Source organism: Pseudopipra pipra, chromosome 3 (genome assembly GCF_036250125.1).
Source record: "Pseudopipra pipra isolate bDixPip1 chromosome 3, bDixPip1.hap1, whole genome shotgun sequence".
Lineage (NCBI taxonomy): Eukaryota > Metazoa > Chordata > Aves > Passeriformes > Pipridae > Pseudopipra > Pseudopipra pipra.
The window spans coordinates 51,007,462-51,021,064 of record NC_087551.1 but is presented as its reverse complement, the minus strand read 5'-3'; the positions used below and the strand labels follow the sequence as shown (position 1 = coordinate 51,021,064).

Here is a 13,603-nt window from a genome sequence, read left to right as displayed (position 1 = left end):
GTAATTCCATTTACAAACCTACTCAGCAACAGTAGTCTTGTAAAGTGTACATGTAACAAGTCACAAGTTGTTCCATTTATTTGAGTAAATATCTGGTAAATAAAATCATCGGTAAACATTACAAAATTAAATACATTAAAAAAGCTTGCCAGTATACATGAAATTCACAAACATGTACTTCTTTTGAAAAATAAAATATGTTCAGAGCACCCTTGATATAAAATGTCTGACTAGTGTCACCTACCAGTAAATGGTAGCTTATTAAACATTCCAGTTAGGACATTTTTCAGAAGGGAGCAGGGATCTCTGTCTGTTCTTGCTTTTACAAGTAAGAGAACCCAAGTTAAGAAGTCTCTCCACTTCTCAGGGCAGAGCTATAAACAAAGACTGTATTATTCTTTGCCTACCTTTATAAGAGAGGAATCTGCATTTGATTAAGACCACATCATTAAATGCAATACAGTACTTGCAATTCATTTTGGTATCACTGCCTTTCCCCCAGCCTGAAGCAGCTTTTAAATGGTGATGGACATTTCTCTAGATATCACTCCAGGCCCTTATTCAGTATAGGTTAGCACGGCTCCAAGACACCAGGAGGTGAAGAGGACGTGATCCTGGCAAAGCATCAAAGTCAATCAAATAACTTTTAAGTCTACACATTAAGTCCTTAAAATTCCCAATTTTCATATGCTGCAGTCTGAATAAGGAGATATGATAAAATTCTTCACTGGGCTGCTTTAAGGGTATTTAGAAAAATGGGAGCACTTATTTTAGTAATCTAAATTAGTACCTTCTGGTAGTAAATTTGCAATAACCACCATTTAAATAATTTACTATAACAAACCTTTCCTTCCATCCATGTGAAACAGTATTCACAACCCACTTTAAAATTTATGTACAGACAAGCACAAGAAACTGGACATCCATGAGTCAAATGTACAACCAACTTAAGAAACGTTATCCAACTAGTTGCAAGGAGAAGTCTCCTAGCTCTGTAAATTTACAAGATCTTCTGATTCAACACATAGGCTTGCTGCCCCTCATCACTAACTCTTGGATTCTTCACTTGCTTCAGTAATCCTCAGTTGGAAGTTGAGCAGCATCCAAATTGTTGATATTTTTGATAAAAAAAATTTGACACTTAAAAAAGAACCCTTAAAACACACAAAAGAAATTCCTTGAGTTGAAACTGAATAAAATCAAAGAAGTTGTGGAGAAAGACAATTATTTTAATAAAGGTCTTGTATTCAAAGTCCTGTTTCCCTTGCCATGTCTTTTACAGAGTGCTACTACTTCAAGTTATTTATATACTCTTCTTTTGAGGGGGACTGAGTTTCCTCATTCCTCTTATCCGAGTTAGCAGCTCTTTGATAAATTCCTAGGGGAAAAAATAGAAAATATGAGTAATTTTAATGATCCCATAATACCATGATTGACAATTTTTAGAAAGCAAACTATACATTTTTATTTAAGCTTTTACTGCTAAGCTAGAATTTCTCTGGCCTGATCATCAGAAACTTTATAAGCATATCCTCATCACCCAGCAGAGGTGTGAACAATTAGCTTTTCCTTGTGAGTGTGCTGGCTCAGTTTTTAACCATCTTTCAGGCTTTTGCCACACAGGGCCTTCTACCAACTATTGAATGAAGCAAAATCTATGGTTGGATACAATGCAAACAGTCAAAGCAGACTTTCACAGCCTAAGCCTGCACAGAAATCAGCACTCCTGCCAACAGAGGCGTTTCTTTAGCCACTTCACCTGCCGGCACTAGTATTTTGGTTGGCTGCATACTCAGCTGTAACAGAAAGAAGATATGGCTAAAAATTTGGCTATTTTTCCTCTTCCCTTGCTACTTTCTAAGCTGGCTCAGCCCTCTGGCTGGTCAGCCTCTGACCAGGCTCACCACTCAGCCCACAGTAACACTGAGTGAGGCAAGGCAGTAACGAGGAGCCAGAGGTAGTACCACTGGCTTATGATGGGCGAAACTAGTTGCGGAGCTAAGTGAATGACACTACTCTGGAAAAACAAAACAAAACAAAACAAAAACAAACCCTAAACCAAAAAAAAAAACAAAACCAAAACCAAAACCAAACCCAAACCACCACACAAAAAAACAACCAAGCAAACAAACAAACCCACTCTCATCCCCCCCCCAAAAAAAACCCAAACCAAACCAATTCAGTTTGTGTGAGAACAGAAGCTTACAGAGTTCCATCATTATCTGAAATTCTTTTGGTATACAATTTCTGATCGTAACTGTAGATGCATTAAAAGCTAAATCATCTCCTTACTGTCACACTAGGAAAATAATATTTACCCACAGTACTGTATATGAAAGCTGTTAGCTACAAACAGGGAACGTAATTATGGATTTTGTCAGTCAGGTTGAAGTGAAAAGCCAGGTTGGATAGGGTTTTGAGCAACCTGGTCTAGTGGAAGTTGTCCCTGCCCTTGGCAGGGGGTCAAACTAGATGATCTTTAAGGTGCCTTCCAACCCAGATCATTCTATGATTCTATGAAACAATAAAAAGCATGACTTCCTGTCTGAATGCTTGAAGCTAAAAATTCCAGTGAACAAAGTTACCACCTAAATGACAACACAGTACCTCTCAAAAAAGGTCACACAGAAAATTATATTATCCAGGTACTACACTTTGCATAAGGAAAGTCTCTGTAAATGTGTATTTTAACTTCAGAAATATGCCAGGTTTTTTTAGTGGGACCACAATCCTAGCATGTATCATCCCAAGAAAGCAATTTCCTTTCCCGACCTTTTACACTTCTTTATAGTGAGCTGCATGTGCTGCTGCATCATGGTTATCATTGCACCTACACTACCTGTGGCTGAAACTAACAGCAGCAAAGGCAGAGCAGCATACACATTACTGTGGTCTACAAACACTCACTAAGAACCTTTGATATTTGGGCCTCCACCCCTGAACTAAGCCAAGGCCAGTTCAGGAATACATCTATGTATATCAATACCATGCTTCCTATCTGGATAGACAGATAGCCTAAAGAGATGACCAGAAAAACAGATTAAGACCCCAAATTCTCCCCCTCTACCCTCTAGAAGTTATGTTTTTTCACATAGGCACAAGCCACTGCAACAATGTGTACTCTAAACTTGTCAGAATCCAGTACTTTTCCACTCAAAAAATCAGAAAAATGAGGAAGACATGTTTACTTTGAAAATTCACAGTTTTCAATGCACTTTGCATTGGTTGTCTCAACGTTTCATCATTGTAAAGACCTGATAGATAAGGCCAAACTATGTGGCATGGTGCTGCTTGAAACATAGAAACACACTTGAGGATTTTTTACTATCAAACTTAAATAAAGCCCTGCAGTAAAATCATTATAGAAATAAATGCCCTAAAGTGATCTTAAAAGGCCATTATTATTGCCTTTCAACAGCTCTTTCCATAAAAAAGTCATGCAAAAACATCAGATTAAGACAGCTTTGGGAAGGAATGGGTAGAAGTACAGTTCTTCCCTTCGAAAAGCTTTATTTTCTGTTCAAGCCACAAATACTCTATACCACCTTCATTCACCATCAAGGCAGCAACAAGACACTGCAACTGGAAACTGTTCAACAGTTTCAAATAAGTTGAAAGTAAGAGCCTCACAGGAAGGGGCATATGCAGAGTGAACAGGGACATCTGTGGTACTGTATGGGAGGCACTTCTGCCATTTCTCTGTCCATTTTCTCTCAGGGGAGTTCAGAGCAAGTTTCCCTTAGACATGAAACATAGCCACAGGTCAGCTGCTTTTCAATATGACATTAAAGCAAGAGAGGAATTCCCCCCCTTATATTTTTAAGAGGTATCACAAGCGCCTTCTTTTGCAAAACAAGATATTTGCTTGAAGTTTTCAGGCAAGTTTGACACCACCTGGAAACTTCTTAGGGCTGCCAAAATAAACCACACTGTAGGGGCAACCCCCTAAGCAGATCTGAGGTAACTGCAGCTATTCTTAAGGCAGAGCAAGCATTCATTTGAAGAAGTATATATAATAATTTACAATGCTTTACCCCTCAGGAGCTATTTTTTCTTGAAATAAGGGTCTGCAGTATGAAACAGTAAAACCCAACAAGAGCATTTTGTATGTGGCAGACATTTTGCATAATGCAGTAGGGCTGTTGTGCACATCCCATGGGTGCACAAACCACACCACTGGTTCAGCACGTTTCTGATTTAAGTATCATTTTGCATCTGACACTTGCATGGAGCTGGCTGTCATTAACACAGTTCTGCTCTGGTGCACTTCTGCCTTTCCTGCTTTGCAGCTCTCCATCAAGGAAAGGCAGCGTTCTAGAAAAGATGTACATTTTCCCTTATGGAGGCAGGAAAGGAGACTTCACAGCATTTCAATAAGCCTTCACTTTATAACTACTAAGTTTGCTTTATGACAGTAATACCCTTTTTTTTTCCCTTTAGCCATCACTCAAAAATTGCAGTTTCGTTACTTGTGGCCATTTGAGTCAAGGCTTAATGTACAAATCTATCTCCACCTTGTACACAAAAATCATCTTACACAGAGCATTTTATTGAAATCCCCTTTAACAAGATATGCTGAAATTTAGCATCTGAAAGCTGATCATGTGCAAATCTTTGTTAAAAGTAGTCCTGTAACACAGGTTGAATTATCTACCTATTATACTGATTTAATTCACAGAACTGAAAAACATACAAGAATAATTCAGCTAAAGATTCAAGAACCTATTATTCCTTGGAGAGTTACAGCCAGGAATACACAGGCTACATCCACTTTTAACAAAGCAGCACTTTGTACATTGGTAAATAAAATAAAAAATAATTTTTTTTAAACAAGCAAAAGTCTACACAAACTTGGTTTCAATTCTTTTTACAGATATTCTGCAAGGAGATACCCTTGTTACAAGTACTGAGAATCCTGTTAATTTATAATACTAAATTATTGTTTCTAGAAGACATCTTTCTAATTCTAAAGGCAAATTTAAATGAGAGACAGAGACTAAATCTACAGTTCATTTGAACTCATCTATATTCAGCCTTAGGCAAAAAAAACCAAAACAAAAGATGACAAAGGTGAAATGATAATTCAGGAAAGGGGAGGAAATCACCTCCCTACTTTGGTGGTGTGACTCATTGTTTTAATGAGGTCATTTGCCCAACAATGAATTCCAGGCTTTCTATTCGAGTCTTCCAATTAATTCTGGAAACTAATTAGACTCTGTCTCTCCAGGTTTCTCTTCCACAAACAGTTCACATGTAGTAGGACTAGCTCTTAGACTAAAATTTAGAGTTTCTAGTCCACCTGCTTCACTAGAGCATGAAATGAATCCTAAGTCAGCTTTCCTTCACAGCTTCGCTTTCCTTCACAGCTTTACTTCCCTGCAGCCAAGTCAAAAATCAAAATTTTCTTAACTGTTTGCCCAAGGCTATTTCTTGGAGATGGCCTGATTGGTTGGATGTAAAAACTAAAGTCAGCCTGGAGAGCAATCCCACAGCTACCTGTGGAAGAAATTAAATAATTTTTAAAAAAAGAAAAAAAAGCGCCATCTGAATGTGAAAAGGGGACAGGTGGGGGTGGGAAGGAGGAAGAAGAAGAAGGAACACTACCTACTGCAAAACATCCTCCTTTCCACACAGGCTCAAACCTGAAGCCAGTTGTACAGAAAGAAGAAAACTGACGAGACACAGTTGTTTTGGGAGAACAGGACCAGAAGCTGCCTTCTATTAGCAAGAACCAGTGCAGCATGTCTGCAGCCTCACTGAACTATCCCATCAATACGCCCTCTCCAGTGAGGCCACAGCACCATCAGTGTCCAGAGGACAACAATATGCAGTGAGGACAACAATATGCAGCAATTTAGGCTCTCATTGAGCCCTGTACAAGGCACTAACTACATACCACAAAGCTTAGCCATGGTAAAGACCTGCAGTCCAGTTATTCTCCAATTTGGCAGCATGTAAACAAGCTTATTCTTGCCAAGTCACTGTTTGCTCCTCCATTCTTGGAGGAATATTGCTGTGGGTATTTATTAGTTGTTAGAAGTACTTGCAGAAATGAAAACATAAAAGATTAATTCCCTCCAACACTGTAGTACAATATAGGGCAAATCTCAGCAGCCACATAAAGAGTTTTAGTTCACTGAATTCAGTGGTCAAATGGGTGAACAAGAAATCATGTTTTATTAGAAATGCCTCCATTTGCATTGCTTTTAAATATGCATGATTCTTAACCTTTTTTCTCTACAAATTGTCCTATTTGATTTCAAGTAAAATGGGCAGATAATACAGTTACTGTGACTTAATAATTTACCACCCATTCAGCTGCCCTGCAGCTGATGTCTGTGAGTTCCTAGGCTTACCCAGATGTAAGGTCATACACTGCACTGAGGCTTTAGGACACATCTATAGTGACTATTGCTTCAAATGGCTATCCTACATATGGCTGCCTTGCAATTACATTGAAAAAACAAGTAGTAACAATAGCTTGAAATGACTCATTACATAGTAGTACCAAAAATAAATATACAATCCTTCAAAAGTTTAGGGGTTCTATTTCAGAGACAATGAGCTTTCTACTCATGCCTGCATACTAAATACATATGTTATCTGAACAAAACAGGTTTTAGCTTTAAATCCACAGTGCCTAGACCACTCTAGAAAGCTGCATCACAAGCCTGTCATTTGCTCCAACTAGGAATTAAACTTTGCAAAATACATAGTTAAGCAAATGCATCTCTATGTTTTTCAAAATGAAGTTTTAAAAGCTGCTGAAATAGTAATTGAGTAGTCAATGACTTAAATCTCTGCCTAAGTTTTCCAGAAAATATGCATAACAATTCAACATAGTTTGTTTGCAAATCCTATTGAAAATCATTATTAATTCAAAGTTCCCGGCAATGCAACTTTCTTTAATGATGCAACTTCATCTCCGATTTCTCTCATTTTGCACTGAGTGAAGAATTGTACTACCAACATGATCTGGATAGATTTAATCCTGATTGAATGAGAGAGCTCTCCAGCCCATTCATCTGAAGCTTTGTATATTTCCATAAGAAAAGAAAGAAGTAAATAAACTGCAAATCTAATTTATCCAGTTCTCTTAAAACATTCATCATCTGCAACCATTGTGTTGCTCAGCTGCATCTTTTGGAGTCAGCGTCAAAATTGCCCATTCATTGGATTTCCCTCCCATAGTAGTTTAAGAGTTTCCCTGTAATTTCTTCTGTCATCACTTTGGCAGTCCCACCAGCGGAAGCTATAATTCACATTGACCACAAATATTTCAGATTTTCTGCAAAGCCCAGTCTAAATGAGTGGCTTTGCTGCTACCAATGGCAGAGATATAGTAACACAGATTTAGTCAGCCTTCTTCAAATCATATGTCTTAAAAAAACCTCATTGATTTCACAACCACAACAGTCTTCCTATCCTAAATAAAAGTCTATTGTCGAGTATCTAAACCTTATCATCAGGATTGAAGATTATATTTAAATTTCTTTTTTACTCTGCTAACGTGAGACTTGAAATTCCCTGTGATCTACATTAAAATTCTCCATCATATAGACAGAACTGGGACAGCAACTTGACAAAGGTTCCACAGGCGACGCATGGGACTGAATGAAGAACTGGCTGCTCTGGCACACGGATGATGCAGGAGGATGCTGCTGCTACTTGCTACTCTTCAGCCACAAAAGTTCAGATCCAAAATTTGGTTATGGCACTGATTTAGCAGATACCATACCCCTGAAATTAGTGTGCAGGACTCTTTACACAAAGTTCCCACATTAAGCATATTTCCATGCAAATTAAAACAGCCATAACTGCTACCTTAGAAAAGCTTTTACATTTTAGAGCACATTCAACAGTCTAGCTATATTTCCATTAGAAGAAAGGTTTCATAACAGTTCCTCATAAGTTACAGTCAGCTATTATATTTGACTTAATTATTAAAGAGGCTCAGAGTTCTTTCTATCTTTCAAGTGACCTGGTGAACTCTGTTTCCTCTGATGACAAGTCAATCCAGAATACACGCAAAAATGCCTCAGTCTTTCCTAAACTTTTAGTCTAAATGGAAGGTACTAAGCAAAACTGACTTAAGATATACATTTGCAGGTTTGGAGGTTTTTTTTAACAGATGGGATAAGAGCTTCAAGTTATTAAGCTTTCTGCCTCTACTATTTTTCTTTATGTTTGAATACCAGAGACATCATATTACATAACTTTTTCCCCAGTTAGTAATTACTGCCTTTTGCAAACTATATTACTCTTGATGATAAAAAACCCAATGCGCTTGATTGCTTGTATTTGATTGGTCAGGATAAATTCCATCAGTTCATATCCATTCTCCACAAATCTTCTAAAAATCCTTTCACAAGCCAATTACCTTAATAGTTTTGAATGGTCTGCAAATATAAAAGGATTGCAGATTTTCTAGACGAAGTGTGGATCCTCATATAGCAATTTTAAGCCAACTTAAAGGCTGTTCTTAGTCCACACATGGCATGTTAAAAATCTCTATTTTTAAGTGGCCTTAGTTAGCAGTCATGCAGTATTACATGCCATAGATGAAGAAAAGCTGCTGCTGGGAAGTGACACTCATTTTGGCAACTATCCTAACAGAAGAGTGGATTAAGTACTCCTCTCAACTTGGCTGTCTCAAAAGATTGTCAAGGAAGATGAATATTCTCCCAGGTAAGGGAGCTGCCTCCATCCCATCAGCAGATGACTGAAGACGAAAGTCACCACTTCAGTATTAAAATCTCACCCTCATCCAAGTGCCTTGAGGGCAGTTAAGCACATGTGTCCAGGATGTTTTTTCCTGTGAACTGCCATGCCAACTTAATTTGCCAGCATGGTACAAGTATTTCCTGTAGGTCTATGACCAAGGTTTCCAGTGAAAAACTCACTAACATCTGTCATGTACCCTTATCAGCTCTCTGAATTTGTCCTTGCATTATGTCAAGTTTCACATTACACGTTCAATGAAGAAGGAAGGAGAGTAATTATATGAGTCTCTGCTTTCTTCATCTGCCTTCAGATAACACAGAGATAAGAGGTTAGCATATGAATGACTGTTAAACTCTTGGCAACCTGTTCCTACCACCTGGACATGACCGAGAACAGCCATGTCAGGCTCCACATGCCCTATCAGCCTTCACACCTATCTTAAGAAGAGCCACCAAGGTTCAATTGCACTTGCTTAGAGAAGGCTGGAGGAGGCTGACAGGAGTCATCTATAGTGTAGCATTACTACAGTGAGACATCTGAAGATTTGGCATTATGGCATCTGCACAATGGGAGATGTGTGTTATCTGCTGTAAAGAAACCAAGGTACAACACAGATCAAGCTACACATGCGTTATCATGTAAGTCTTTCCGGGTGAATTCTCTGCACTGTCAAGAAGTTTGTACCAGCAACTATAATAACAATTATGGAGAATTTCCCCAACCTACCATAGGAATCAATAAAAATGAAAAAGCCTTGAAGAAAGTATCTGATGGATTGGGAAGTGCCAACCACCCAGTGGTTCTTCCTGACAGTCTGACTATCCTTCAGCCCCAGTACTTTATGTGGTAACAGATGCAGACATTACAGAAGAACCAACCTATATGCAGCCTTGTTTCAAGAACCTAAGGCCTGACTTCTAGTCATTCTGTAGTGGTTTTCTGTGGCTGGGTTTTGGTAGCGGGGGGGGGGGCTACTGCCGTGGCTTCTGTTAGAAGCTGCTAGAAGCTTCCCCTGTTCCGCGGAGCCAATGCCAGCCGGCTCCAGGATGGACTTCCTGCCACTGGCCAAGGCTGAGCCAATCAGGAGTAATAGTAACGCCTCTATGATAACATACTTAAGAAGATCGTTGCGCAGAAGAAATTCCAGCCAGGGAAGAGTGGAGTGAGAACATGGGAATAACAATGTAGACACCGAGGTCAGTGCAGAAGGAGGGGCAGAAGGTGCTCCAGCTGCCGGAGCTGTGGCCCCTGCAGCCCATGGTGCAGATCATGGTGGAGCAGCTGTGCCCCTGCAGCCCATGGAGGACCATCGGGGTCCAGAGACCCACCTGCAGCCCATGGGGAAGCCCATGCTGGAGCAGGCGGATGCATGAAGGAGGCTGTGACCCCGTGGGAGTCTCAGGATGGAGCGGGGTCCTGCCAGAGATCTGTGGCCCATGGAGAGGGAAGACCACACTGGAGCAGGTTTTTCCCGGGTAGGACTTGTGGCCCCTGGGGGGGACTCACGTCGGTACGGTTCATTTGTGAAGGACTGCACCCCATGGAGGAGTGACCCATGGGACAGCAGTTTGGGAAGAGCTGCTGCCCAAGGGATGGACTCACATGGGAGAGGTCCATCAAGGACTGTCTCCCATGGGAGGGACCCCACAGGAGCAGGGGAAGGACTCCTCTCTTTGAGCAGCAGCAGAAACAAGAACTGACCATAACCCCCATTCCCCGTCCCCCTGCACCACTGAGGGGGAGGAGGGAGAACACGGAAGGAAGGAGGGGTGGGGGGAAGGTGTTTTTAAGATTGTTTTATTTCTCACTCTTTGGTTCTTATCCTGTTAGTAATAAATATAAGTACTATCCCCACTTTGAGTCTTGTTTTGCCCATGAAGGTAATCAGTCACTGATCTCTCCCAGCTCTTATCTCTACTCATGAATCCTTAGCTGTTTTCTTTTTAGCTCTCTCCTCTGTCCAGTTGTAGAGGGAGAGTGAGAGAGCAGCTTTAGTGGGTACCTGGTATCTGGCCAGGGTCAACCCACTAGACACGCACAGCTGAAAGGTGTCTGATTAGGGGAGTCCTGTAAGCCACCCCCTCTACTAAATACTGTGCAGTAGCCGCTTCTGGGAAAGCACTGACTCTATAAATGGAACCAAGAAACTGACCCATGACCTTGACTTTTGATTTTTTTTTTTTTTTTAATGAGTCCAAGGTTTTTTTACAATATTTACTCTTCCTAGTAAGCACACATTACTATATGAGAAGTAGGCTATATTGGCACTGGACACATTGTAACAGACAGATAACGTACAAATGCCAAAAATTATGTTTCGCCATTGTTTCTGCCTGTCAAAAACCTCCTACCAAAACTTCTGTGTCAGTTTTCCACCAGAAGTTCTCACCAGGATTTTCCCACTGGAGTTTTCCTGCCAAAAGATCCTGGTATTGTTCATGGTTATCATATCTCTGCGAACATCTGAATAGAGCTACATGCCAAGAAACCACACACAACCTCCTTTGAATAATATAAAAGATGAACAGATATTTGGGAAGAGCAGGGAAAGAAGAGTGAGAAAGAGAGTTGGCTGTAACAGCTAAAAATCTCTTCTCCGCCTTGCCCTCACCTTTTCTTCTGCCACCGTAAGCTGCCTGCCGTCACCAGAGACTGGACTTCTGCCGTCTTGAAGTGGACTGAGACCCACCGTGCTACCCACCTGAGTTTTTCCACCCTGACCATATTGCTGAGGGCCGAGAGGTGCAGACCTAGACCTCTGCACGGCCTGGGGCTGCCCGGTGTGATCGGCGTGAGCAGTGGAGAGGCCCACATCCTGGCTGCATTCCAGAGAACTAAGACCCCCTGCAGCTAAAGAGATAACATCTAAGGCGGCAGAGACCAGAGGAAAAAAAAGGCAAAAACTGCTTCTCTCTCTCCCCCCCCCTACAGACCAGCTCAGATACAAAGGTAGTTTCTGGTGGTAATCTTTTCTCTGCTTCTAAAAGTAATCTTAGCATTTTCTAACCTTTTCTTATTTTTTCCTCTTTCTCTTTGCATCTCTTAGCAACTAATAAAAACAGTTTTGGTATCAACAGATAACTTGTATGAGTTTTAATTTTGCTCAAGGGAATATTTGAATCTAAAAGTTCTTTCTGCAATATTTAAACAGATCGTAACACACATTAATAGATATGCAAGTTGAAAGCTGAGTAACTAAATCCTGCTAGTTCAGGTTATCCCACAATTCTATTCAAGTCCACTCACAAATACAATTAGCCAAGCTGCATATCTGCATAACAGTCCTCAGAATAAAAATTTTACAGTCAGAGATAAAATTAAGTGTTTTCAGATTGAAGAGCACAGTCTATCATGCAAATATTTTAACCATCTGACGAGAATTGTTTAGTTTTTCTATCACATGACAGGTTTAAGTATCAGTATAGTCAGTATGGACATTACAGAAGACATTATTGATACTTTAGCTGGAATAATCAGCAGTTCCTCCACGAGGCAAAATCATATTCCTACTGTAGCTAAGGGACAGGGCACAAACATTTCCAGGATATAAAGCACCAAGTCCATCAGTTACCATTAACATTCTTCTAATGCTTTTATCATAACTATAAAAATAAAGTTACTTTATCTTGAACATAGCTACAGTTTCCACATGTGAATAGTATTTTAAAAAAGTCTTTTACCTCTGTTGGTTTGTAGCAATCTACAAGAGTTTCCTAGAAGCAAAATATGAAAGAGTCAGTTCCCATAGAGAATAACAGTGAACATAAACAAGTCACAGTATGAAATCTGACAAGACGGGGGGGAAAGAAAAGGAGCAACAACCAGGAATCACTGAATAAAGATGCTACTGAAAAGCAAGTGTTATAAGAAGTTATCTTTGCTTTCTAGTTGGATCAGAATGATTTGCAACAGGAGAGAAATAATGGCTTCTTCCTCCAGGTAGGAAGTTACAAAACCCCTCTCTCCAAAAAAAAAAAAAAAAAATGAGAAGAGGAGGAGAATCCAAGAACATTTCTTCCAGTAACAGAAATGTGAAAGGCAGCTTTCTATGAGGGCACCAGAGTTTTTGTAATGCAGAAATACAGGCAGTTATTCCTAGCAGGGCATTCCTAGCAGGAGATCTGCTGCAGCTAGTTTAAACAGAAGCAGCAAAGCTATTAATGAATACTCAGTGAACAGCCCAGGGCCATGCCCCACATCTCTGTGGCTGGCCAGTGGGCACTGAGAAAGGGTGCCAACAGGCACTCAAATCAAATGTGCTACATCTAAGCACCACATTAGTCACCTCGCAGAAGAAGCTGAGGGCAAACCACGACTCTGGAACAGTTTTCCTTTTAGTAATGCATCTGAAAAGATTATAAACAGAGACCCTTCATATTGGTTTTACACCTTAATTTAGATAGATAGATAGATAGATAGATAGATAGATAGATAGATAGATAGATAGATAGATAGATAGATAGATAGATATTAAGACAATTATATTTCTTTTCTTCTCCCTCTCATTCTTCCGTTCATTAACTTCTACCTCACAGAGGATTCAAAGAATTAGAGAGCCGTTTTGAACTGTGTCATTTCAGCGGACTCCTTTTGAATTTCCTTATTAATTCCTGTTTCTGACCATCTTACCTTTCCTCAAGCTTCTTGACAGGTTACTTTAAGGTAGCTTGATGAGTTACAATTTCTAGCTAGCATGGACAGAGAAGTAATTGCCAATAGTCTAAGGACAAGGGAAGATTTTTGGTCTGTATACACATGCATGTATGTTTCTGCTGCTGAAAGAAACTGTCTGGCCATCATAACTGACTCTCGGCCATATAATTTTTCCTATGTGACTGTTCTTTATTTTTCTATGTTTTCTGTTCTTTATTTTTTATAT

General features: G+C 39.9%; 1 protein-coding gene across 2 annotated transcripts in view; it reads right to left on the bottom strand.

Annotated features, from left to right (window-relative positions):
- Window positions 1–47: 47 nt before the first annotated feature.
- PPP1R14C (protein phosphatase 1 regulatory inhibitor subunit 14C) overlaps window positions 48–13,603 on the bottom strand; it is a 53,906-nt gene continuing 40,350 nt past the window's right edge. Inside the window, exons 3-4 of one of the 2 annotated variants that reach the window (XM_064649114.1) lie at window positions 12,405–12,437; window positions 48–1,378 (exon numbers count right to left, since the gene is read on the bottom strand). In XM_064649114.1, the coding sequence (XP_064505184.1) occupies window positions 1,304–1,378; window positions 12,405–12,437 (108 nt within the window). In that variant the 3' untranslated portion in view covers window positions 48–1,303. The remainder of the gene's footprint in view (window positions 1,379–12,404; window positions 12,438–13,603) is intronic. The other variant, XR_010429172.1, reaches the window with a different exon arrangement.